This window comes from Sus scrofa, chromosome 17 (genome assembly GCF_054392235.1).
Source record: "Sus scrofa isolate SSC_HxYL_T2T_F1_AM1 chromosome 17, Sscrofa_HxYL_maternal_Yorkshire_Landrace_v2.0, whole genome shotgun sequence".
Taxonomy (NCBI): domain Eukaryota; kingdom Metazoa; phylum Chordata; class Mammalia; order Artiodactyla; family Suidae; genus Sus; species Sus scrofa.
The window spans coordinates 53,036,113-53,062,319 of NC_139399.1; the positions used below are offsets into that span (position 1 = coordinate 53,036,113).

At 44.1% G+C, this 26,207-nt stretch overlaps 1 protein-coding gene across 14 annotated transcripts in view; it reads right to left on the reverse strand.

Annotated features, from left to right (window-relative positions):
• Nucleotides 1-26,207, reverse strand: part of PTPRT (protein tyrosine phosphatase receptor type T) — a 1,176,585-nt gene that overhangs the window by 624,763 nt on the left and 525,615 nt on the right. For all 14 annotated transcript variants that reach the window (XM_085003959.1, XM_085003963.1, XM_085003956.1 and 11 more), the window contains one exon: nt 347-640. In XM_085003959.1, coding sequence (XP_084860085.1) covers nt 347-640 — 294 coding nt within the window. The remainder of the gene's footprint in view (nt 1-346; nt 641-26,207) is intronic.

A 26,207-nucleotide genomic window follows, 5' to 3' on the forward strand; every position in this document is an offset into this window, starting at 1 on the left:
CCTCAGAGACACAGAGCCAAGAGTCCTCAGATGCACCAATGGCACAAGGAACCCTGGGAGAGGGCGAACCAGTGTCCTTCTAGAAAGACTGTCAGAACCAGGAACCTCTCCATGGCACAGGTAGAGTCAGGTGGTTCTTAGAATCACAATTGAAACCAGGAGGTCCTCAGAGATGCCACCAGAGCCAGGAGGTCCTCTGAGGCAAGACCAAAACCCTGCCTGTTTCTCCACCACCCCAGGAAGCACACTCACATCCACGTTTAGGAACAACCGTCACAGAAGGTCAAGAGGACACCTCACAGCAACCATCCAAGCTCTAAAATTGAGCCAGGAAGAAGGGTCCTACCTGCACACTTGGTCCTGGTGGTGAGGGGAGGCCCCGGAGGTCCTGTGCCCCCTTCCCCTGGCCGTGTGAGTAGCACCCGGATCTCATACTCCACATCGGGGTCCAGATGCCACAGCTTATAGTTGGGTGAGTCGACGATGTGGGTCTCCGCCCAGGTGCCCGTGGTGGTGCGATACTCCACCTCCTTCAGGATGATGGGGCCGTCCCCAATGATGGAGTTGGCATTCGGCTTGATCCACAGGTAGGTGGCCCCCACGGCCAGCAGCTCTGGTGGGGCGATGGGCGTGGGAGGCTCTGAAAGACAGGAATCGGCAAAGGATGTCAGACCCAAAGGGTTTACGGAGCAGACCCCCAACATGGAGGACGGAGGACAGGATTGCAGACAGCCCCAGAAAACAGCCCCGATCCCGTTCTCAACCCATTCATGTCCTCCTTTGATTAACAAATTGTATGTGACCCCCTGAATCGGTGTTTCTTCAGTAATGATATTCAACGCCTTCCAAGTCTCCTTCATTTGAAGAAGGGAAAGAAAGAAGGTGATTTGTGAGGAAAAGCTTTTTCCTGAACCCAGCAAAGCTGTGCAGGTGAATATTTGGTTTTCCATCCTCAAAACAAGAACCTGCCTTGACTAAAGCAGAGTTTGGTTCAAAACCCGGGGGGGGGGGGTCTGGATTTTACAAACATTTATTTCATAGGAACACACAGGTTGTTAGTGGACATTCTCCCCACATAGTAACAGGAGCCTACGGAGCAAAAGGATGATGGTACAGCAAGAATTCAGCTTCCTCCTCCCTCCCAGCAGTTGCCGCTAGCACAGAGAGTGTCCCTGGCCAGTGACCCCAGTGGGAATCAAGGGTCAAGGGAAAACTCATGCTGAGTTATCTTGGATCTGCTATGGGTTTCCATTGCTCTTCCATTAAGTCCTTCATCTTCAGCTAAATAAGACTACAATTTCAACACGCATTAATGGCCTCATTCTTCCTCCCTTTCTTTCTTTTTTCTTTTTAGGGCCACACCCAAGGCATATGGAAGTTCTCAGGCTAGGAGTCAAATCGAAGCTGTGGCTGCCGACATACACCACAGCCACAGCAACATGGGATCCAAGCCACATCTGCAACCTACACCATAGCTCATGGCAATGCCAGACCCTTAACCCACTGAGCAGGGCTAGGGATTGAACCGGAGTCCTCATGGATACTAATGGGGTTCGTTATCACTGAGCCACAATGGGAACTCCAATGGTGGCTTCTTTCCAGCAATTTTTAGGTCCCTGGCAAAGCTGCAGAAATTAGCATTTACTTTATCTGTATTTACCAGAAAATTTCACATGCATTACTTAGTGTAATCCATGGGGCATTATCACCTCCATTTTGATGGATTAAAAAGCCTGAGAACCCAAGTAATCAAGACAGGGAGCAGATAAGGCAGGAGGGAACCCACAACTGCATGCCTTCCAAGACCAGCTCTCCCCTTGGAAGGCTGATGGCCTTTCCATATCCATTTTCTAAAAATCAAAGTAGATACATTTATTTTTATTCGAAGCAAAAAAAAAAAAATAGCAGTGAAACCACAATAAAGAAAATGAGAAAACAGTCCCCCTTCCCTACAACTGAATATAACTGCCATTTTTATTTCTTCATGTTCCATTCCAACTTCGATAGATATACTTAAACTTTTTCACATGGTTACAGTCACCCATAGACCCAATGTAGATTCGTTTTTCTTCCCTCACTTATTACATCCTAAGGACTTTGTTTATATCCTATGTGGATTTTACCATCACTGTCTTTAACAGTTATAGAGCACACATCCGATAAGCACACTAATTATGCTCCAATTATTGGCACATGAGTTCTCTCAAGTTTTGCTAAGGTAAAAAATGAATATCTTTGTGCAAATGACTCCAGTCTCTTTTTTTTTCTTTCTTTCTTTCTTTCTTTTTAGGGCCGCGCCTGCAGCATATGGAAGTCCTCAGACTAGGGGTGGAATCGGAGCTGCACCTGCCAGAGCTATGATACCCCCAACAGCAGTGTGGGATCCCAGCCACATCTTCGAACTAGGCTGCACCTTTCAGCAACACCAGATTCTTAACCCACTGAGCGAAGCCAGGGATTGAACCCCGCATCCTCATGGATATAGTCAGGTTCTTAACCTGCTGAGCCACTATGGAAATTCCTCCAGTGCTTTTTGTTTCTTATTTTCTTAGGACCACCTTCCAGGAATGGACTTATCTATCAGAGGGTATGAACAAGTTAAGGATTCTTTAATGATGCTTGGAGTGGAGCCAGGAACTGAAGGGTGGGGAAGACATTTGGGGTTAGGGTACAATGTAGCTGTGTTCAAGAACTTTTGGAGACCCTCTGGGCTATTCAGGTAGGTTGGACAGGTCTAAGTTTCCATTTGGAACTCAAGTGAGAGCTTTGGGATAGATAAGACTCATTCAGTGTTTTCTTTCTAATTAATTATCCAGCAACAAAGATTCTCCAGAAACAGAAAAATCGCTACAAACCAGAGGTGGACAATATTTTCTCGGTGTAACTCGAGGCAAATCTTAAGGGACAAGTTCCGATTGCCTCTATTATAGTCTGCCACTTGGTCAGAGAAGGAAATGAAGCAGATTAGTCAAGCTAGATGCTTTTCTTTACAAAGCCAGGGAGGTTATTACTCAAGGCCTTGTTATCTCAAAGGTGTTTGCAAATTGATTTTTGGATAATTTGTTCCAGGTAGAGAAGTTAAGTTGGCAGGCAGATAATTTCTGGGCTCATCCTCTGTGCATTTTAAATATACAGACCCTCGGATCATCATTATCAACTCTCCAGAGCTCCCATCAGTCTCCAGTGAGGCCCCAAGGGTGATATTTTGTAGCTCCGTGATGACTCTGCCCAATTCCTTAGTATAATTATTCACAGATCAGCCCTGGACAGAATTAAGATCAGCAGCCTTCAGTACTTGAAGGTGTGAGCAAGTGGCCACATTAAGCTCTCTTCCACTGACTTTCCATCATGGTTTTACACTCCTCTATTTCAGGCATTGGCAGTAAATTGCTAACCACCTGAAAGAAAATAAAGCATCAGTCTTCCTAGATGTTTAGTCTTCTTTTCATGCATTTATTTTATTTTTTTAATTATGGTTGATTTACAACGCTCCGTCAATTTCTGCTGCACAGCAAAGTGACCTAGTCATACATATCCATACACTCTTTTTCTTATATTATCTTCTATCATGTTCTATCACAAGTGGTTGGATATGGTTCCCTCTGCTCTACAGAAAGACCTCATTGTCTATCCATTCTAAATGGAATACTTTGCATCTACTAACCTCAAACTCCCAGTCCACCCCACGCCCAACCATGTCCTCCCCCCGGCCCCTGGCAACCACAAGCCTGCTCTGTTCTGTAGTTAGGTTCATCTGTGCTATATTTTAGATTCCACATATAAATGACATCATAGGTTTTTGTCTTTCTCTTTCTGACTTATTTCACTTAGTATGAGAATCTCTAGTGGAATCCATGTTGCTGCAAATGGCATTATACAGTAAAGTAACAAACATTCCCCTAAGGATATAAATGTCTTTTTTTTAAATAATGATTTTTATTTTTTTCCATTATAGCTAGTTTACAGTGTTCTGTCCATTTTCTACTGTACAGCAAGGTGACCCAGTTACACATACATGTATACATTCTTTTTTCTCACATTATCATGCTCCATCATAGGTGACTAGATACAGCTCCCAGTGCTATACAGCAGGATCTCATTGCTTATCCATTCCATAGGCAATAGTTTGCGTCTATTAACCCCAAATCCCCAGTCCATCCCACTCCCTACCCCTCCCCCTTGGCAACCATGTCTTTGAATAATTTCCTAGTTTACAAGTCCGTGTGCAAACTCTCTTTCTCTCTGATTCCTCAAGATTATATCACAAAGCCTATCCTAGTGTTTCCTGTAGCTGGCACCAAGAACCCATCATATTACCATTTTGTTTTGTTTTGTTTTGTTTTTAGTAATTTATTGATTTAAGATTGGCACTCTTTAGAAGGAAAATGGACTAGCAGCTCAAAGAGAAAGAAGTAAGGATGAGACACAGAATGACTTTTTTTTTTTTTGCAGGCACCACCTTCTTTTTGCTGTTGTTGTTTTCATTTTAGGACCACACCCACAGCATATGGAAGTTCCCAGGCTAGGAATCAAACAGAAGACACAGCCACTGTCTTACACCACAGCCACAGCAACACCAGATCCAAGCCATATCTGTGACCTACACCACAGCTTGTGACAACACTGGATCCTTAATCCACTGAGTGGGGCCAGGGATCAAACCCGCATCCTCATGAATACTAGCCAGGTTCTCACCCCATGAGCCACAAGGGGAACTCCAATACCACCTTTTTTAATAATGCACATAAAAACTATCTTTATGTGTATCAGTTTTCCTCTCTGAGATGAACTGTTCAGCCAGACAGGGCAAGAACTCTATGAAGCCATTGAATCCAACCACCAGAGGCATGAGAAAGGAAATCAAAGCCCAGGGAGAGCCCATGGCCTGTTGAGCTAGAAACAAGTGTGGACAAGTGTCAGAACTCAGGGCCTGGGTAGCATTTCTGCCTCTCCTTCTCTCCTCTTGTACATCTGATGTTTAAATAACTAACCAGAAGGAACATTAAAGGGAGTCCATGTCAGTAGTTTTTAACTTTGGGGGGATATATAGGCCTTATGAAAATGTGAACAATCCCAGACTTTCTTTCCAGGAAAATGTGCATAAGCATATTACCTGGAGTTCTGCACACCATTTCAGGAATTCATGAACCCTTCTGAAGCCCCAGCACGGTCCCTTCAAGAGCCTATGCTGAGAATCAAGGAAATTCACAGAGATCCTGCCAAAAGACCACACGCCCTAAGCTTACACTTCTCTAGAACCCTGAAGGCACTCTTTGTTGAAAGGGCTAGAGGCTAAGGACACAATCATGGAAGGAAATGGAACTTGATGTAAGGGCCACAGACCTAGTACGCCCAGGCTCTCAGGTCCCCATACCTTTGGGTAAAAATAAACATGCTAAGATTTGCTCAGGACCACCCCAGTGAAACATCTAGGTTCCCATGACCGTGACCTTCCCGGCACATTCATAGATGCAGCATCTGGGCTGAAAAATTGAAAGGAAAAGACATGATTCTGCCCATGAAATATTATATCTTAAGTGGAGGAAACCTTTCACAGAGGCTGTCTCAGTAGCTCATTCAGCTGCAACAAAATACCCTAGACTGGGTGGCTTAAACCACAGACATGTCTCTCTCACCGGGCAGGCGGGTGGGAAGTCCAAGATCAAGGTGCTGGCAGATTCAGTGCCTGGTGAGGACCCTTTCCTTGGCTTGCTGCCTTCTTGTCATGTCATCACATGATGCTGGGCCCTTCTCTCCATAAAGGCATCAGTCTCCTAATAGAGGCTCTCTACCCATGACTACCTCTAACTTTAATCCCTTCCCAAATGCTGTACCTCCTGATGCCATCACATTGGGGTTAGGGCTTCAATACATGGATTAGGGGTAGGAGGAACACAAACACTGCACACATCACAGGCCACGGCATGGACCATGTTTTCACATCCATCTTCCTTTTCATGGAGGGCTTTGCCTCGTTGTGAGGTTTTAAGATGAACAACTTGGCAGAGAGAAACTCCCCGTGAAAGAAACCCCAATTAGTATGTACTCTGTGCCTCTCAAGTGCCAGACAGAGTGATGGGTGTGTAGAATTTAATGGTGAAAAGAAAAACAGGCTGTCTGGACCCACAGACTAAAGGGGTAACACAGCCAATTAAGGCAGCATTGACTCTCATTCATAAAGTGTTAAGAGTCAGGATGAGGGTGGCAGACACAGTTATGAGGCTGGTGAAAGGCACCAACCTGGTCTAGAGCTTAGGGGAGACCTCAGCGAGAGCTTAAACATGATCTGTGGGGCTAGGAATTCATAATAAGTCTATGAGCAAAGAGATTATCCTGGAAATCCTATAGTTTTAGGTGGCTGAGAAGGTGCCACACAGGGCCAGTTTAAGCAGTTCTCAACAATTTAAAAGAATGGTGTGCTCTGAACATTTATTCATTTACTCAGTGTACACTGAGCATCTGCTCCATGCCACACTCTATCCTAGCCACAAAAAGGCACAGTCCAGGTTGCCGGGAGCTCACATTCTAGCTTTTGCTCAAGGACTGAGAAAAGGGGTGTAAGCAAAGAAAGAAGGTGATTCAGAGGATGGTGAAGAGCAGGAAATCACAGGACAAGCCAGGCCTACGTGGGCACTATGGATCAATCAACTGATGCACATGTGTTCAATAGAATATTACATAGCAAGGAACAGGGAACTAACTAAGGATATATACCATGGATGCCTCCCAAAACAAAATCATGCTATGCAAAATAAAGAAAAAAGAAAAATGCGTAAGGATTCCATTCATATGAAGAGTTCAAGATCAGGCAAAATTGATCTAAGGTGATAAAAGCTAGAACTATGGTTACCTATGGGAACAGGAACTGAGAGGAAGGAGGCAAGAGAGAAAATTCTGGAGTGTTAATAAGTACTACATATTGACTGGGTGATTAAAAATCAGAATAGTGGTGGGGTGATCACTCCGGTGGGGTGATTTCTGGGAAGGAGGCATAAGAAAACCTTCTGGGGTAATAAAAATCTCTGTATCTTGATTAGAACTATATAAGACTCATCAAACTAGAGTAAAATAGAGATATTCTGTTGGATGTAAATGATACCTTAAAAAAAGACTATGGAAAACAAAGAAACAAAAATATGGCTTGCCTCTAACCCAGCAGGTGGATTAGGCTAGAAAGAATGTCATTAGATCTTACTTGGAACTGAACCCCAGAATATTTGGAGGAGATAAGCCTTTAATTCTGTATCATTTCTGTCCAAACAATTCCATCAGCATCAGCAGATGCTTGCATTCTCATGAGTCTTCTTAACAAGAGGTTGTTCAGGCACATACCAATTCTCGTTCATGAGTCTTTTCACATATGAAACCACTCACCTCCTCTCTTAGCCCCACACTGTCAACGGTGCAAAGCCAGGAGCGTTTGACATCTGAGGGCACTCTCTGCTGACAAAGTCTGGAACCAAATCAAGAGGGAAGAAGTCTGGTTTTCAGGGAGATGAGATCTGAGTTGGGAGATGGCACTGGCCCCCTCCACCCAGGAATAAAAGCACTTTGAGGACAAGGACCCCAGAGGCCATCATCCAGGAGGCCTGGGCAGCGTGATGCCCCGGACCACGCAAGGCCCTCCTTCAACATGGAGGTGGTGCAGTGACCCCTTAATGCAATTCCGCTTCATCCTCAGGCAGCAATCTCCAGACCAATTCTGTCTTTCTTTTTCCTGCTGTGAGCACTTGTAACAGTTTGACTCCCCAGAAATTCCTACAGAGAGCAAAAGTGCTTCAAATAGCTGGAGAACAAGCTCTGCACTTATGTATTGCCTGCTCCAGGCAGAAATCAAATATTTTGAGAAAAACCGAATGTTGCTAAGATGCGAAGTGAGCCCTAAAACATGTTTAGGGTGAATATAACCTGGCCTCTGACACTGGCCATTGCCCTTTGTCTCCTCCCTGTTTACCTTCCTAATTGCATTGCTATTGACCGACCCATGCATGTCCACGGGACCAGCCCACCCCACCTGCCAACGTACTACACAGACCTACACGCTACCTTATCCCCCCCACCTTCACACTTTTGCACGAGCCCTTTCTCCCAACTGGAACAGCTCTCTTTTTTCTTTGAACCAAACCACACCCATTTTTCTTTTCAACTCTGCTTCATGACTATTCAGTTGCAGAGACCGCCAGTCTAGGGAAAGAGTGGATGTTTCTTTTCATTTGTTTGGTTTTGTTTTTGTTTTGTCTTTTTAGGGCCGCCCCCACAGCATATGGAGGTTCCCAGGCTGGGGGTCAAATCAGAGCTGTAGTTGCTGGGCTACACCACAGCCAGATCAACACAGGATCCCAGCTACATCTGTGACCTACACCACAGCCCATGGCAATGCCGGATCCTTAACCCATTGATCAAGGCCAGGGCTCGAACCCTTCATGGATGCTTGTCAGGTTCATTAACCTCTGAGCCACTATGGGAACTCCAAGAGTAGATGATTCAAGAGCATCATACTGGTTCTATGTTCTATCAGTTGGCAACACGAACTCATAAAACAATGGATTGAAGATCAAAGAGAGGAAAGGAATCTAGCTTGGGGCCCAGGTCTGAGTCTTTGTTCTCCACCATTAGTCAACTGTGAGACCCTGGACACACCACCTAGTCTTTATGGTTCTCAATTTTTTCACCTTTAGGTGAAATATGGTTCTACAGTTCAAGAGATAAAAAGTATCTCAGGAGTCCCTGTTGTGGCTCAGAAGGTTAAGAAACTCACTAGTATCTATGAGGATGTGGATCTGACCCCAGCCTTGCTCAGTGGGTTAAGGATCCAGTGTTGCCATGAGCTGTGGTGTAGGTTTCAGACACAGCTTGGATCTGCTGTGACTGTGGTGTAGGCTGGCAGCTTCAGTTCCAATTCTATCCCTAGCCTGGGAACTTCCATATACCAAAGGTCTGGCCATAAAAAGCAAAAAACAAAATACACAAAACAAAAAAACAAGAACGGTATCTGAATCTTCTGCCCATGACCATAGGGATTCCATGTAGATAAGTTCACTGACTCTTCCCTGACCATGTTGTCAGCAGTAAGCCCCAGTCTCCCGTTCGTCTCCGGCCCATGAGGTCCCCAGGCAGAAGACATAATAAGTAGACAGTGCATTCAATCCAATAGTAGGTGCCGACGAGAATGAGTCTTTCCGTCCTAGCCTAACATATGGTCAATATTCAATAAATATTTAATATCTTATTTAAATAGATAGAGAATATATTGGATGAGTTTTTCTAAAATAAGAGGTCGGGGTGATAAGAAAGAGTAGAAAAGGAGCAAGCAGCAGCCTGTTCTAGGAAAGAGTGGATGGACATCCATTCACTAAGCTAATAACTGGGTGAGTTTGGGAGAAGACATCAAATAAGTGGAATAGAACAATAATCAAACACATAGCTAAAGAGGAGTTCCTGTCATGGCTCAGTGGAAACAAATCCAACTAGGAACCATGAGGTTGCAGGTTCGATCCCTGGTCTCGCTCAGTGGGTTAAGGATCCAGCGTTGCCATGAGCTGTGGTGTAGATCACAAATGTGGCTCGGATCTGGCGTTGCTGTGGCCATGGCGTTGAGCAGGCAGTTATAGCTCGGATTCGACCCCTAGCCTGGGAACTTCCATATGCCATGGGTGTGGCCCTAAAAGGCAATAAATAAATAAATAATAAATAAATGAAGGTCTGAGTTTGCAGACTACGAAGAGCACAGTGGGTTGCAGGCAAAATCAATGACTCAAACTTAAGCACAAACTGGCTATATTTTGAAATACAAGACCAAAGAGAAATTCCTACAATCATCTAGACAAAAGCAGATCTCTATCAAAACAAAACCAAAAGACTAAAAAAGAAAATCAGTTCCCAGACTTCACCATTTCTATTTGAAATACTGGGATCGCGGTGAAGGTGATTATAGGAATAATAAGCACACATGGCAGCAGCAGCAGCTAATAAGCACTGCACATTGTTGATGCACCTGTCACTGTTCTTAGTGCCTTAAAATATTAACTCATTTAATCTTCACAGCAGCTCTAGAGACAGATGATATTATGATTGACCCTTTTTCTGAATAGAAGGAAGAGATGAAGATTAAGTAACCTGCCCAATCAAACAATGAGTAATTTATAGAATCAGGATTGAGCCTGAAGAAAACTTCCTGGGGAGGGGGAGTGGATCTGCATGCCCAACCACAATAGAATAACATACACTATTCAGGTTTTTAAGAGGGTGTTTCATGCCCCAAGAAGTTTACAGCTTAGCTAAGTGGTGGTGCATCTGCAAAGCCAATTAATAGACAATTTCAGCTTCTGAAAAATTCAGAAGCTACATTATCTATACATATTTCCTCAGAGAAAAATTACTTAAAGATAGACCCCAGTCCTCTCTGGGGCAAATCAAAATCATGACCTCTAGGAGTTCCCGTCATGGCGCGGTGGTTAACGAATCCAAAGAGGAACCATGAGGTTGTGGGTTCGATCCCTGGCCTTGCTCAGTGGGTTAAGGATCCGGCGTTGCCCTGAGCTGTGGTGTAGGTTGCAGACACGGCTCAGATCCCTCATTGCTGTGGCTCTGGTGTAGGCCAGTGGCTATAGCTCCGGATGGACCCCTAGCCTGGGAACCTCCATATGCCACGAGAATGGCCCTAGAAAAGGCAAAAAAAGACCAAAAAAAAAAAAAAAAAAAAAAAAAAGCATGACCCCTAGGATGGAGGAAATGGGGTATTAAGAGGATTGGCCCTACTGGATGACTACTAGTGCAAGACTGTTCTTTTTCAGACAGGAGTCTACAAGAGCATCACTGCCTCGTGCCAGACCAAATTGGAGACAAACCCAAACCATAAAAACAGACAGAAATCCCAATGGCCTTTAGATTGTGCTTAAAAGCAAGCAATCTCACGGTGAACGGTTAACCCTTGCTTTAGCCATAATTTTGAAAATGGACACACACACACAAAATGTCTCTGGAATTGTCTCTCTTAGACAGGGCTCTCCAAAGGGACAGAAGTCCAATGTTCACCAAGTCAAAATAAGCAAAAAAAAAAAAAAAAAAAAAAAAAAATCCCACCTACCTATACCTATTAGCTGCCTAGATATAAATCTAGGGGTTAATGGCTCACCGATGTCTATTAAGTGCCTAGATATAAATACACCAAAACAATGATGTTTGTGACAAAATGAATACCGTTTTCTTTTTTGTGTGTTTCTACAAATGTCCTCTAATCCACTTGCATTGGGTGTGGATTACAAAGATAAGCATATTCCAAACATCACATGCTAACACTTATATGCAGAATCTCAAAAAAAAAAAAAAAGGATACAAATGGACTTCTTTGCAAGACAGAAACAGACTCACAGACTTTGAAAGGGGACAGGTGCGGGGGCAGGGATGGCCTGGGGGTTTGGGATTGGCATATGCACACTGAGGTATATGGAATGACTGGCCAATGTGGATTTGCTGCATAATACAACACAGGGAACTCTACCCAATGTTCTCTGATAACCTACGTGGGAAAAGAATCCGAAAGAGAAGGGAAGGGTGTGTGTGTGTGTGTGACGGAATCTCTGCTGTACAGCAGAAATGATCACAATCACAACCTTGTAAAGCAGCTCTACTTCAAGTAAAAAATCCTTAACTCAAAAAAATTACGTAAGTAAGGTTTTCTTATACATCAAACTTTTAGAACCAAGTGGGACCTCTATAGGATTCTATGCCCTCCGCTCCTTGGAGTGTTTAACAGCCAGTCTCCCCTCTCACATGCCCAGGTAGCAGGTGCCAGGATCTGGAGGCACAACTGTGTCCATCTGCCAGTCCAGTGCTCCATTGCTAGCACCGGAACACGGAGAGGTCCTGGCCTTTCCTGGCACTGCTCAAACACCTTGAACATACATGGAGATGACTTGCAAACCGTCCTCAGCCCATAGCAACCACTATTTTGCAGTACTTCACCTGTTTCCACATTGTTCTCCCTCCATGACCCCCAGAGCAGAGGATAATACTCCCATTTCACAGGTGAGGACATCAAGGCTCAGCTACTTTAGGCAACCTGCCTAATCGCACACCTCGAGCAGGCAGAACGATGTTCAATCCCAGGTCTTCTCAAAGTCAGGGCCCTTTCCTCAAGGCTGCACGGACCTTCTTTGGGCTGTTAAGTGCTAACAGAAAAAGTGTGCTGCTGTTTCAGCCCTGCAGCCTGTGAATTCAGCAGAATGAACATGCTCACCAAGGATTAGCCAGCTCTGTGCCAGGCACTGTGCTAAGGGCTTTACGTGCATCATCAAATTTAATCTTGGCATACTCTTCAGGGGCTATTATCTACCCCATTTTATAAACTGTTGTTGTTGCTGCTGCTTTGGTTTTGTCTTTTTAGGACCGCACCTGCAGCCCATGGAGGTCCCCAGGCTAGGGGCGGATCGGAGCTGCAGGCCTACACCACAGCCACAGCCATGCCAGATCCAAGCCACCATCCAGAACCTACACCATGGCTTACGGCAATGCCGCATCCTTAACTCACTGAGCAAGGCCAGGAATAGGACTTGCATCCTCACAGATACTAGTCGGGTTCTTAAGCCACTGAGCTACTACGGGAACTCCTGGTAATGAGTTTTAAGAGTGAAAAAGCACAGTGAAATACAGACCAGAGGTCTTCCTCCCTTTGCCCTCCACTGGAGTGTCACACCAAGCTTCTAAGAGCTGGTCTCACTCTACCTCTCTGGGCTCCATGGTGGCTAAGCTCCCCTCTCCCCAAAACCTTACGCACGAGTGATACGGAAGTGGCAGGAGGTGCTACTGCTTGGGCTGGTCTCTGCCCTCTTTTCAGGTGACTCACATTCCCTTGTCCGTCAAGAGTGACCTCTCCTCTGGGATGCCCTCCTGGCTGTGTCCTCGATGCTCCAGAGCGTCTTAGTAAAGCTTCAGACAAAGATGCTGTACAGTGACTGACGGGAGGAGCATCCTCAGAAGGCCGACAAGGGAAATGAGAATGTGATTTCAGCTGAAGACTAGGTTTTTCTGGTCCCACATGCCCTCCGGAGCACAAAATGCACCACTTTGGGGTCCCTCATTGAGGCCAGGGGGTCCATCTTTGGGATGGTTGAGTTATTCACTGGATATGGGCTGTTCAGGTTTACCAGCCTTGTCCCTCGGCCAAGCAGCTCAAACTGGGCTTTAAGTAATGAAAACGTGTGCCTCACAATTCCAGAGGCGGGATGTCTAAAACCAAGGTGTCACTAGGGACATGCTCCATCCAAAGGCTCTAGGGAAAAACCTTTCCTTGCTACTTCTGGCACCTTGCTTCTGGTGTTTCATCTTGATCTTGAACTTCCTTGGCTGGTAGATACCTCACCCTAATCTCTGCCTCTGCCTTTCCCCGGGCTTCTTCCCTGTGGGCCTGTGTCTCTAGGTCCCAATTCCCCTTTTCTGATAAGGAGTCTGGATGGGTGCCTGCTTTCCTATCCTGCCTCACTTCCCCTCCACTCAACCAGTGTTCCCTCCAACCTCCAAATTAACTATCTGCAAACCCTTGTCTCAGGGTCTGTTCAGCGTGGAGTAATCCAAATCAAGATATAATGAAAGCCAGGGCAAGTGACTTCATCTTTCTTTGCCTCAGTTTCCTCATCTGTAAAATGGGGGGAATAATAATACCCCCCCAAGGGGGTTGCCAAGAGGATTCCATAAGGTATTGCGTTCAGGATCCTTAGAACAGCCCCAGCATGTACCATGCTGTCCACTGCTATTATCTTCCTCATCCCATCCAGCAGTCAGTGGGAAATAGCCGGTGCCCCGACTTTGTGCCCCTCACAGAGAGATACAAATATGCCCTTATAGGCATCCCCCTTGCTGTGTCAGGATAGAAAGGGGCCACGGTCATGTCAGTGGGTACTCTTGCCAGCCCTTCCACAGGCAAGTATATTGACCAGCTCAGCCTTGGTCTGCTTCATGCAGTCATGTTGCAACCAAGGAAGTCATGTAAAAATGCATCATTCAATAACGACTTAGCCACCAGGAGAGAATTTGTGATCTGCGACACTCAGTCTGCTCCTGGCTTCTCTTTCTCCCCCACACAGCATCAACATTTTTGAGATGACTCTTTGCTGGGCTGCTTCCCCAAATTAAGAGTGGAGTAAACACTCTAGAGAGGCCTTTCTCTCCTGGTCTGCTCATCCAGAGTCCTAAGGAAGTGTCAATCAAGAGTCCATCTTGCCCAGAGAAGGGCGTACGAGAGCCTGGATTCCGCATCTTCAGCATCAGAGGCCATGTGGCAAAAGCATCTTGTCCTAAAGCATCTCAGGGTCCACAGACAGGCCTGCTTTGCCTGACAGCCTGGCTGAGGAGAACAGGGTGGAGGGAACTCATGCCTTAGCCAGTTTGGATCTCTGGGTTCCAGAGACATCCAAGTTAGTGCTCCTACATGCTGGAGTTGGCCGGGGGTGGAGGGCGGGGCAGGGGCGCAGTGTATTTTTATCACCATGGGCCATGGCCAATTGATACTCACTCAGTGCTACATGCCTGGCTCCTTTCCAGGATTTATGTATATGAATGAATGTATTCTTCATGGCAGAGCATAAGTACTATTAGATACCCAGGCTACAGATGAGGAAACTAAAAGAAAGTATTAGTTATTTACCTCTGGTCCTTTAGCTTCAAGCCCACCCTGTTATAACTGGCTCTATGAGTCTAGGGCTGAGACTCTGCACACTACACTTCTGGACTCCCTTTGCCAGCTTCAGGGGAGGCTCATTGTAGAGACTGGTGAGCTGGACCAGGGAAGAAGATGCCCTCTTTCCATTTCAAGGTCCTTTCAGTATCATTCCAGCTGTAGAGGCAGCTGAAGCCCAGGTTTTCATTTCTTCTGGCTTTCACAGAGCCAGGGAAGTCTTTGTTCAACAAAAATGTACTGAGGGCTGATTTTGCTACATTCTGAGGATGGTGAGTCAAAGCAAACAGTGCTCTCTACCCTGGAGAAACTGAAGAGACCGGGAGTGAAGAAGATGCAGAAAACAATGGACTGTGGGACGAAGTGATAAAGGCTGAACAATGGCTGGTCCAGGGTTGCGCAGATACAGAGAGGACTTGGGTGCATCAAATAAGGGCCACCAAAAGAGGGCCCCATCCTAATCCCAGAATTTTACGTGGTGGGAGTGCCTTTGGGTTAAAGATCTTGGGTGGAGATAGGTCCTAGAATAGACAGGTGGGTCTGATGTAATAACAAGGGTGCTTATACATGAAAAAGGCAGACAGAAGAATCAGAGTCAGAGGTTGCACTGCTGACCATGGAGGAAGGATGACTAGGCAGAGAATGCAGCTGGCCTCTGCGAACTGCAAAAGGAAAGGAGTGATTCTCCCCTAGAGCCCAGAGAAATGCAGCCCTGCTGACCCATGTTAGCCTTCTGACCTCCTTATCTTTAAGATAATAAATGTTCGATGTTACAAGCCACTAAGCTTATGGTCACTACTCACAGGAGCCCCAGGAAATGGATACTAGGAGATCAGACAGAGGAGGTGAGAGAAGGCTTCTTGGAGAGACTGAATACTGAAATCGAGACAGGATGGTAGATTCTTAGAGGCACCTGGGGAGAAGGGAGCCTCCTCAGTGATGAGACGAGATGGGGTCATTGGAGACTATGGTACATTCTTCTGGATCATAGATGAGAGTGGGGGAACTGGCAGCAAGGTAACCCCAGAGTTAACAGGCACAGATCAGGAAGGGTCTTCCTGAGGTGCCTGAGGCTCTGTAAGTGGTGGCGTGACACAGACACACATTCCTTATGGACAGCACCTCTGCTGCTGGATGAATGAGTCTGATGGAGAGAGCCTAGAGTCTGCGGGAAGTAGTGTCCATTATTAAGGGGAGAGGTGATGGAGGTCTGGACCAAGTAAGGACCATGGGATTGGAGAGGAAGTCAGGGGGGACCAGGAAATTGGATGGGACTTCATTGAGTGGATATAAGGGGTAGGCAGATGGGGCTAGCACACGTATGAAGCTAGGATTCATCACGCTTGGTGAGTCCTGGGCACATGCATTTGGCCCGTGAAGCCACCATCTTTCTCAACCTCCATGATGCTTCCCAGTTCATATAAGTGGAAATTCATTTCACTGTCCCTGCCCGGCATCCCAGTGCACCATACCAACTTCTCCATGCTATGCCTGACTCTCCACCCCATCTCTTTGCATTTTCACATTCACTTTCAATTAAAAGGGCAGAATCAAGATCATTGTGTCCAACAGAGAGGGGCCGAAAAGTCAAGATCACTGGGTCTAACAGAGAGGGGTTGGCTTATGACCTCTATTACTTAATTATATGATGCGGGCAAGTTACACAACTCCTTTGAGCCTTCGTTTCTTCATGTGTAAAACCAGGGTAATGGGCCATATCTTGCAGGGTCTTTGTGAAAATCAAATATAAATGCCTGAAACATGACAGGCTCTAAAGAAATGTGACTGGCTCCCTTCTCCCATCCCTCTTAGCCTCCCAGGCTGATCCTTCGTCCCACCCCATAGCCCTCTCCATTAATGGACCATATGACCCAGCTTCTCAAGCCTCCTGTGATCTCTGCTCTGAGCATCTGAGTACTTGGGGCATCTTGGGCTCATGTTGTACAGGCAAGGACATCATTTTCAGCTTTATGCGTGAAGAAGCTACTCACCTCCCACCAGGATGGATGACTCCCACTCAACAAGCACCAGGGGGCGGGGTGGGGGGGGCCTGAACATGGCAGCCGTCTTAATGGAACATGTCTGAGCAAAGCCAGATTGAGGAAGAGGGGGTGATGGGAGGGAGGAAAGCAATGTGAGATTCTGGGCCACCTGAGTCCCAGCGGCTTCATCCGTTATTACACTGCCAGCCACAGAGAGGGAATGAAAGGGCTGGGCTTTCGAGATATTGTTATTTTGCGATTTCTCTCTCCTTGGCATGTCCCTCTGTGCAGGGGGGAGATGCATAATTAGTCTCTAAGCTGCTGAAATCGCTGGAAGTGACTAGCAGCATCGACTGCTCTGAAGTGTCAGGAAAGGGTGTCTATATGGATTAAGAGGCTTATCCACTACAGCCCGCTTGGTTTGTGGGGAGAATTTAAGAGATGATCATCCCCTTTATGTAAAGAAACTGAAAAATTAGCCTCTTCCAAATCCCCCCACTGCTTCCCCAAGGGCTGCTTCTGCCCTCCAACATATCCAGCCTGAAGACAGAGTTAGCAGACTTTCAACAGCAGCTCTTCAGGAAAAAGCTTTGAAACAACACGATACTGGAAGGTCCCACAGACTGTGGACCACAGTCTCCAGCCCCAGAAGCCACAATTTTGACTCAGCCAGGTAGACGCTGGGCACTAAGAACAAGATTAAGGGCGATTCCTACCATCCCTGCACCTGCGTACTTCTGCGGCAGGTGAAGCATCCGAGGGCAGGAAAGAGAGGAGACAAGGCAGAGAAAGCAAATTGGGGGCACTATGAGATACTTCTTACATCTTAATCATGTACTTCTCAAACACAGGCACAAAGAATCCCCAAAATATAATAGCAACATCTGAGGGGGATGTACAAAGTGACAGAGTTTTAAGATAGAACACCTTTCTAGGACAAAATTCTACCGGAAGATAGAGAGTAAAATAAACTTGAGTTTTTACACACATGGAAAAGGTTTTAAGGAACCTTTACACAAATTCTTCCATAGAGGCAAAGGGAAGAAGTATTTCTAAACTCATTTTGCAAGCCCAAGATAACCACCACACCATGAGGTTATAAGGATATCACAAGAAAAGAAATTTGCAGGCCAAACTCTCTCATAAACAGAGAGACAAGAACCCTACACATTATATTGAGAAACAAAATCCAGTGATATATAAAATGAATAAGAGATCATGATCAAGCTGGGTTCATTCTGGAACTACAAAATCAGTTTAATACTAGAAAATTAATCAGTGTAACTCATCATATTAACAGACTAAAGGATAAAAATCATGTAATACTTTGAAAAGATGCCAAGGAAGTATTTGATAAAAGTCAATATCAATTCATGATAAAACTCTTAGCAAACAAAGGATTGAAGGAAAGTCCTTTAATCTGAGAAAGACTATCGAAAACATGAGTCTAACATCATAATCAATTCAAAATATTGAATGCTTTCCCTGTGACTTCCTTAATTCTACAGGATGTTCTTCTAGCCAGCGCAATGGGGCAAGAAAAAGAAATAAAATCTATAAGGATTGGAAAGGAAGTAATAAAACTTTCATTATTCACAAATGGCATGATTGTGTATAGAAAAAAAAATCCCAAAGAATCTCAAATCATGACCAGGATCAAGCAATGAGGTCCTACTATACAGCAAAGGGAACTATATCCAATAGTTCTTAGGACAGAACACGATGGAAGATAGCATGAGAAAAAGAATGTATATACATGTATGACTGGGTCACTATGCTGTACAGCAGAAATTGACAACACTGTAAATCCACTACACTCTAATAAAAATAAATAAATAAATATCATTACAACAAAGCTCCATATACAAGTCAGTATACTAGCTATAAATAATTATAAAATGTAATTTAAAAGGTAATTTGCCCAGTCAATGGTAATAGACGTAATAATGGTTACTACTAGGGAAGGAAATAATTGATTGGGAAGTGGCATGAAGTAACTGGGGTATCAGAAATGTAAAAATGTTTACACCTTGTTTTAGATGATGGTTACATAGGTATGTACTTATATAAAAGTCACCAAGCTGTCTAAGATCAGTGCACTTTATGGCCTACTGCATTATGCTCAACTCCAATAAAAAAAAAAAAGTGCTACAATAGCATCAAAAATATTAAAATACCTAGGAATTTATGACATGAAAGAATGACATATTTGTATTTCTGCACATTGAAAATTCCACTATCATATATTACTGAGATACATTTTTAAAGGTCTAAATAAATGAAGGGACATTCTATGTTCATGAGTTAGAAAAATCAACATTGTAAAGTTACAGTTTCTCCTGAAGTTGAATTATATGTAATCCTAATCAAATATCCAGTAGGCTCCCTCTGTATAATTTTGACAAGCCTATTCTGAAGTTTATATAAAAATATAAAGGACCAAAAATACTCAGAGCAACACAGAAGAAGGAAAATAAAGTTGAAGGGCTTCTATTTTACTATATCAAGACTTATCATTAAGCTACAGTAGTTAAGAATATAAGGTATTAGCCAAAAATAGAAACACAGACCAAGAAACAAGACAGAGTCCAGAAGCAGATCTATACATACATGATCCCTTGATTTATGATAAACTTGACACTGCACTGTGGTAACAGAGGGGTGATATTTTCTACCAAAGTTGTAATACCAATTAGGCATCCATATGAAAAAAAACTGGACCAGGACCCCTACCTCACACCATATACAAAGTCAATTCCAGTATATGTAGAAAGGAAAAAATAAGGTTTCTAGAAAATAACACAAAGCATGTCTTCTTGACCTTGGGTTAAGCAAACATTTTAAAACAAGACATAAAAATAATATGCCATAAAGGAAACAAAAGATAAATTGGACTTTATTAAATTAAGAAGTCCTGAGCATCAAAAGTTACCAATTAGAACAAGTCACCATTAAGAAAGTAAAAAGGTATGCCATGGGAGAAGAGAGTTGAAGACATATATATATATATCCAAAATATATAAAGTACTCCTACTAGTCAATATGAAAAAAATCAGACAACCCAATTTTTCTCAAAGGAGCAGAAGACTTGGAAAGAAACATCACAGAAGAGGACGAAGAAGACTTTAAAATGACAACTAAGCCTATGGAAAGATCTCATTAGACTTCAAGGAAATGAAAATTAAAACGATAATGAGATACTACTGCACACCCAACCAAAGTAGTTTAAATTAAACATTTATACAAGTTGTAAGAAACAATAGAGAGTTCCCATGTATCCTTTACCCAGCTTCCCCACGATAACAAGATGTTATCCTTAAAAACTACCTACAGTATCACAAGCAGGATACTGACATTGATACAGTAAAGATACATGACCCTTCCATCACCAATAGACCCCTCCTGTTATTCTCTTATAACCACATCCACCTGCCTCCTCACTCCCCAGCCCCACACTTAACCCCTGGGAACCACTAAAACATTCTATAATTTTGATATTTCATAAATGACAATATATCATCTTTGGGCATTGGCTTTTTTACTCAGCATAATTCCCTGAAAATTCATCCAGGTTATATACACCTATAGTTCATTCCTTTTCATTGCCAAGTAGTGTTCTAAGGTATAGAGCTACTAGAGTTTGTTTAAGCAGTCACCTGTGAAGGCCTTCTGGGCTATTCCCAGTTTTTAGCAATTACAAATAGAGCTGCTATAAAACAATCATAATTGTACAGGTTTTTGTAAATTTTTCTTTCTCTGGGATAAATGTCAAGGAGTACAATTCTTGGGTCATATGGAACTTGGAACCGTCAACCTGCTCTCCAGAGTGGCTATATGCCATTTTATACTCTCACTATCAATAAATGAGTGATCAAGTATTTCTGCATCTTCACGAACATTTGGTCTTAACCCCCCCCCCTTTTTTTTTGGCCATCCTGGTATGGGTGCAGTGTTATCTCATTGTGGGTTTTTTGTTTTTTTGTTTTTTAAGATACACTTTATCTTTTTTTGGCCATGCCTGTGGCATGCAAAAGTTCTGGGGCCAGGGATCAAACCCATGCCATAGCTGCAGCCAGAGCCACAGCAATGACAATGCAGGATCCTTAACCTGCTGAGTCACCAGGCAAACTCCATCATTGTAGTTTTAATTTACATTACCCCAATGGTTGATACTAAATTTCTTTTCATGTGCTTATTTTCCATCAGTATACCCTCTTCAGTGAAATTTCTGGTCATAACGTTTGCCCATTTTCTAAGTGGATATTGGTTTTGATTGTTTTTTTGCTATTGAGTTTTAAGAATTCTTTATATACTCTGGATACTAGTCCTTTGTCATACAGCTGGTTTGCAAATATCCACATATTTTTCTCCCAGTCTATAGCTTGTCTTTTCATTCTCTTCACATGAACTGTCCCAAAGCAAAAGTTTTACCTTCAATGAGGTTCAATTTATCATTGTTTGTAGTTATAAATCATGCTTTTGATTTCAAGATTGTGTTAATTTTTTGCTTTTGTCTCTACTCAAATTCATCCATGCTCACAAATCAGTTCAGATTCCTGCCTGTGCTCAAATATGCAGTTGACAAACGTGTAACTATACTTGGTTCTATTTCCTGCCAGAGGGAATTTCTTAATAACACAGAAATGTTGAAAAAATATGTCTGTTTTGCTTAGAAAGTCTTAGTGGCACTCTTCATTTATTTTTTAGAAGTATAATATTTCTAAAATAATGTTTTCAATCAGGATGATGGATTGAGGCTTAATAATGGGAAACAGGAAGCATATGCTCAAAGCTATTAAAAAGATGTCAGATGGCAAAATCCAGAGCAACCTGGGAGGCATGGATCCAACACAGCATTGTCCTTCAGAATCCCCTCACTGAACTTGACTGGGAAGAAGACGGGTGTGTCATCCCCCCATTCAGTTAGTGATCAATATTAGGTAGCTGCCAATCTGGAAAGTGTGAGATCTACTTAGACACTGATTTAATACGTGACTTTTACTATTGTAGAGCTGCAAAGAGCTAACACTCAACATTTCCTGCACAAGACAATCCTGAACCTTGGCAAAAGATCACCACTTTTGTGGCGGTGTTGAAAGATCACCCCAATTGTTGTGGGCAGTCTCTAAAATGACTCAGTGATTCACCTCTGAAATCCACGCCCTTGCACAACTCTGCCCCTTTGAGTGTGGGCTAGACTTCTCCGCTCACCTCTAACAGAGTGTTAGCAAAGTAAGGTGATGATGGTACTTCTGAGATTAGGTAGTAAAAGGACTACCATCTTTGCACCCTCTTCCTTTCCCGGTCCATTTCCCTCTCCCTCCCCGCTCTGTCCCCACCCCTTTCCTCTCTTCCCCTCTCTCATGTTGTCTCTCCCTCCTCTCTTTCACTTTCCTCTTCTCTCCCTTCCACCCTTCCCCTCTCCTGCCTCCTTTTCCCTTCCCCCCCTCCCACTTTCCCCTTCCCCTTCTCTCTCTGCCATGTTGTGACTTTTCTTATGCTGACTCATACATCATAAAGAAATGACATCTTCAGCCAATAGCTAAAGAAGCTCTGAGGCCAACAGCCATTCAAGTGATCTTTTAAGAGTATCTTCTGAAGACTGCCAACAGCCACATGGGTGAACATGAGATCAGATGCTCCCTTGGTCAAGCCTTAGGGTGACTGCAGCCTGAGAGAGGCACCAAGCCAGAATCATCCAGTCAAGCTGCAGCAGGATTCCCCATCCAGGCCTGTGGGTAATACAGCCTTGTTTTAAGATACCCTATTTGGGGGTGATTTTTCATGTAGTCATAGGTGACGAATACACCATACATATTCCATAGATAACTAATAATTTGGAGAAATATCACCAGACTTTTTTATAACCAAAAAGGGAAAAGTCTTAGCTAGAATTTGATATGATAAAGAGGCACATGCAAAATGCACACACACGCGTGAGCACACACACACACACACACACACACCCATGCTCAAAGCTTCTTTAAGGTCAGTTTCAGAATTATCTTTGAAGTTGAAGCTCACAAACTCGACAGAAGACCAGAGAAGACAAAGCTTTATCTATTTCAAATAAAAATAAAAGGAGGCAGCCTATTTCTATTGAAGGACACCCTCAAAGGAGACATTTTAATGTATTTGAATACTTGGGAGGTCCAGTGTTTTATTTTGCAGTGTTAAGCAAGCACGAGAATTCACATCTGGCCATTTTTAGATATTTCTTCCATATATTACGCGAGAGTGCTATCTACGAAAGCATTAATTTGCAAATTACTTCAAGTAAAGACAACTGGTGAAGGAAGCATCAACAACACATAGAGGGAGGTTTGCAAGGACAGAACGTGTGAGATGAACAAAAACTGTGGGGCTGAACCAAGGGGTCTAGACCAAGGTACCATGAATTCAAATGTTCTCGCCGGCAGGGTATCATTTACTAATAAAAGCCAGCCCTAAAAATCTGCCTCTTTATTTCCTAATGGGATGGTATAAAATGTAGACATGTTTAAAACTCACCTTTGTAGTCACAGATGCAATAAAATGAGAAGTGAATGTGAAAGCTCGCTCTGCTTCAGAGATATACCTCGGCCTATTCCATGGGGCACATTGATGGCCTCGGTGAAATGGCTACCATTCTTCACGGAGGAAAAACACATAGAAGTAATAACAAAGTTTTAAAAAATCTCACCAAAAACCTCATCTAGATCTTAATCAGGAAAGCAATCTGATTAAAGCCACATACACCAAAGGACAAACAGGTTTAATGGAGCAATTTTCCCAAGGTATTAACATTTTTTTTTATAAGAATTGATCTCTAATGGCATCATTCCTACCGAGCTCTTCACAGCTTGAAGGCCTTTATGGCCTCTTTAAATTGCCCCATGAATTTCCTCTCCTACCTTTGATTCCCCTAAAGGAAAGGAAATGTAACTTTGATTATACGTTCCTAGTTGGAAATCCCAATGAGGTTTCCCAACAGCCAAGATGTACTCCAGAATGACCCCAAAACTATCGATGTTCTGCCCAAAAGGCTGATGTGGGAACATTTGGGCGGTCTCAAGGCCAATGCAAAAGCTAAAGTCGCCAGTTCCTCCGCAGGAGAGAAGCATAAATGGAGCCCTTCTAAGAAATGAGAAGATGGCTATTAAAACTTCGCAGGGCGGCATACTCGCAGGAGTCCTTTGAAAGGGCTAAACAGGGCTCACACCTAAAAGGCCAACAGCCTGGGTCTTCCCAAGTCTGTTCCCTACACAATACCAAGGACCATTTTTACTAAAGGTCCTGTGTATTCCGCAATCCCATTCTTAAAAAAGGATCTTAGTGCTTGCACCAGTGGCTCTCAAACTTAGCTGCACATTAGAATCCCAAAGAAAGGATTTTTTTCTTTTTCTTTTTATGGCCACACCTAAGGCATACAGAAGTTCTCAGGCCAGAGGCTGAAACAGAGCTACTGCTGCTGGTCTACGCCACAGTCCTAGCCAGGCCAGATCCAAGCCGCATCTTACAGATCCTTAACCCAGAGCGAGGCCAGGGATCAAATCCACATCTTCATGGACACTAGGTCAGGCTCTTAACCCACTGAACCACACCCACACTCCCAAGGAAAGGATTCTAAAGCTCCTGTTGTTTGGGTCGCAGTGTTTTGCCAGTAATATCAAAATCTCTGGGGTGAGGCACAGGCATTAGTGGGGTGTTTTGTTTTGTTTTTTTTAAACTCCTCCAATTTTTTCCAACATCCAGCCAAGCTTGAGAACCACTGGGCTGCACCATTCATTCATTCATCAAAATACTTCCTGAACAGTCATTACATGCATAGCCTCTGGGTGATCCCTCAAGTACCTTGTTCTTCAGTTAATTACGTATGTACACCTAGGTCTCTAATTCCAGCACCAAGCACAGCAGTGAATGAACACATAAATGATTGAATGATGAATGAAAGAATGAATGAGTGAATGCCTTCCTCATCTATCTGCTTCCTCCTGGCTTGAGATCCAGGGAGGAGTTCCAATCTTTACAGATAGCCCTGCAATGACGAACCCAATAACACACTCATAACCATGGAATGATAATGTACCAAAAAAACTAGACAAAGAAGGTGAGTAATGATGGAGAAATCTAATCTCATGTGGTTTTCTTTGCAAAAGCAGCAAAAAGCACAGTCCTACTGGCCAATATCACCTCTTACACCCCCACATAATCCTTGTGCAGGGAGACACCCTACATCTCAACACCAAATCCTATATGAAATATTCATGGTCACAACGCACCTGCTAAAAGAGCTCCCCTCCAGTGCTCTGCTAACATTTCACCTGCTTCAGAAAGTGAAGGTGACAGGTTCCGAAGTGAGCTACCTTTGATTAAGGTCCACACTCATGGACCTTTATCTATAAATTCGTTGAACAGTTGAAGATGTACTTTAGCTTGTAGTAGAAATCTATCAGGCTCCGGTTCATTACCATGATATAGCGATTACAGCAATATGAGTTCTCATCTGAAAGATCAAGGAATGTATGTCTTTATGCAAAAAGGAAAATTGGAGTTCCCATCGTGACTCAGTGGGTTAAGGACCCAACATTGTCTCTGTGAGGATGTGGGTTCGATCCCTGGCCTTGCTTAGTGGGTTAAGGATCCGGCATCACTGTTAACTGTGGTGTAGGCTGGAGATGCAGTTTGGATCCGGTGTTGCCATGGCTGTAGGGCAGACCTCAGCGGCAGCTCCAATTCATCCCCTAACCTGGGAACTTCCATGTGCCATGGGTGTGGCTATAAAAAGAAAAACAAAAGCAAAAATATAAATCAAATAAGAGGATAGATAAAGAAAAGAAATCCTGCTGGGGGCACAGGAGAGACTGATGCATGGGAAACTCTGCCGGAGCCCTGGGGCCACTCTGCCCCATCACACCTGGCGTGGTACTGGTCATTTGCCTCTGTGCCTTTCTCCCTGATGGCAGAGTCACTTTGAAGTGAGGAATGTGACCAGTCCTGCTTTTGCAGCACTCACAGAGCCAAGCACAGTGCCTTACACAGGAACCTTGACGAGAAACCATCTTTCTTTGATGGCATTACCAGCCCCATTTAGGTTGAAGGCAATTGACAAAGGAGTGAGCCCACAAAACAATCCAGGTCAGGGCTAAACATATCAAATTATTATCATCCTCAGAAGCAGCCCTAAATAGATGAGGTGTCACGCCACCCTCCCCCACCCCAACCCCCCACACAGCACGTCCTGATCCTTCTCTGGGACACACAGCAGCAACATCTACACCCCAGACCCCTTCCTCCCGAGCTTGGCCACTGGGTGACGGGATCTGGGAAGACACTCACATCACAAGAGATTTGAGAGGTTTCTTGACATGAGTGCTCAACTCTCTCCACGAGTGTTTGGAATTTTTCAGACAAAACAAAACAGGAACCTCATTTCCATAGGACCACAGCTTGAGAAACCCCAGGAAGGCACCTTGCCCTTCTGGCCCCGGGGCTGCAGCTCCCGGGTCCCCTGTGGAGCCCTCAGTCCCCTCTCTGTCCCTCCCACCCAGCCTCAGCCCCCACTGTGAAGCCTG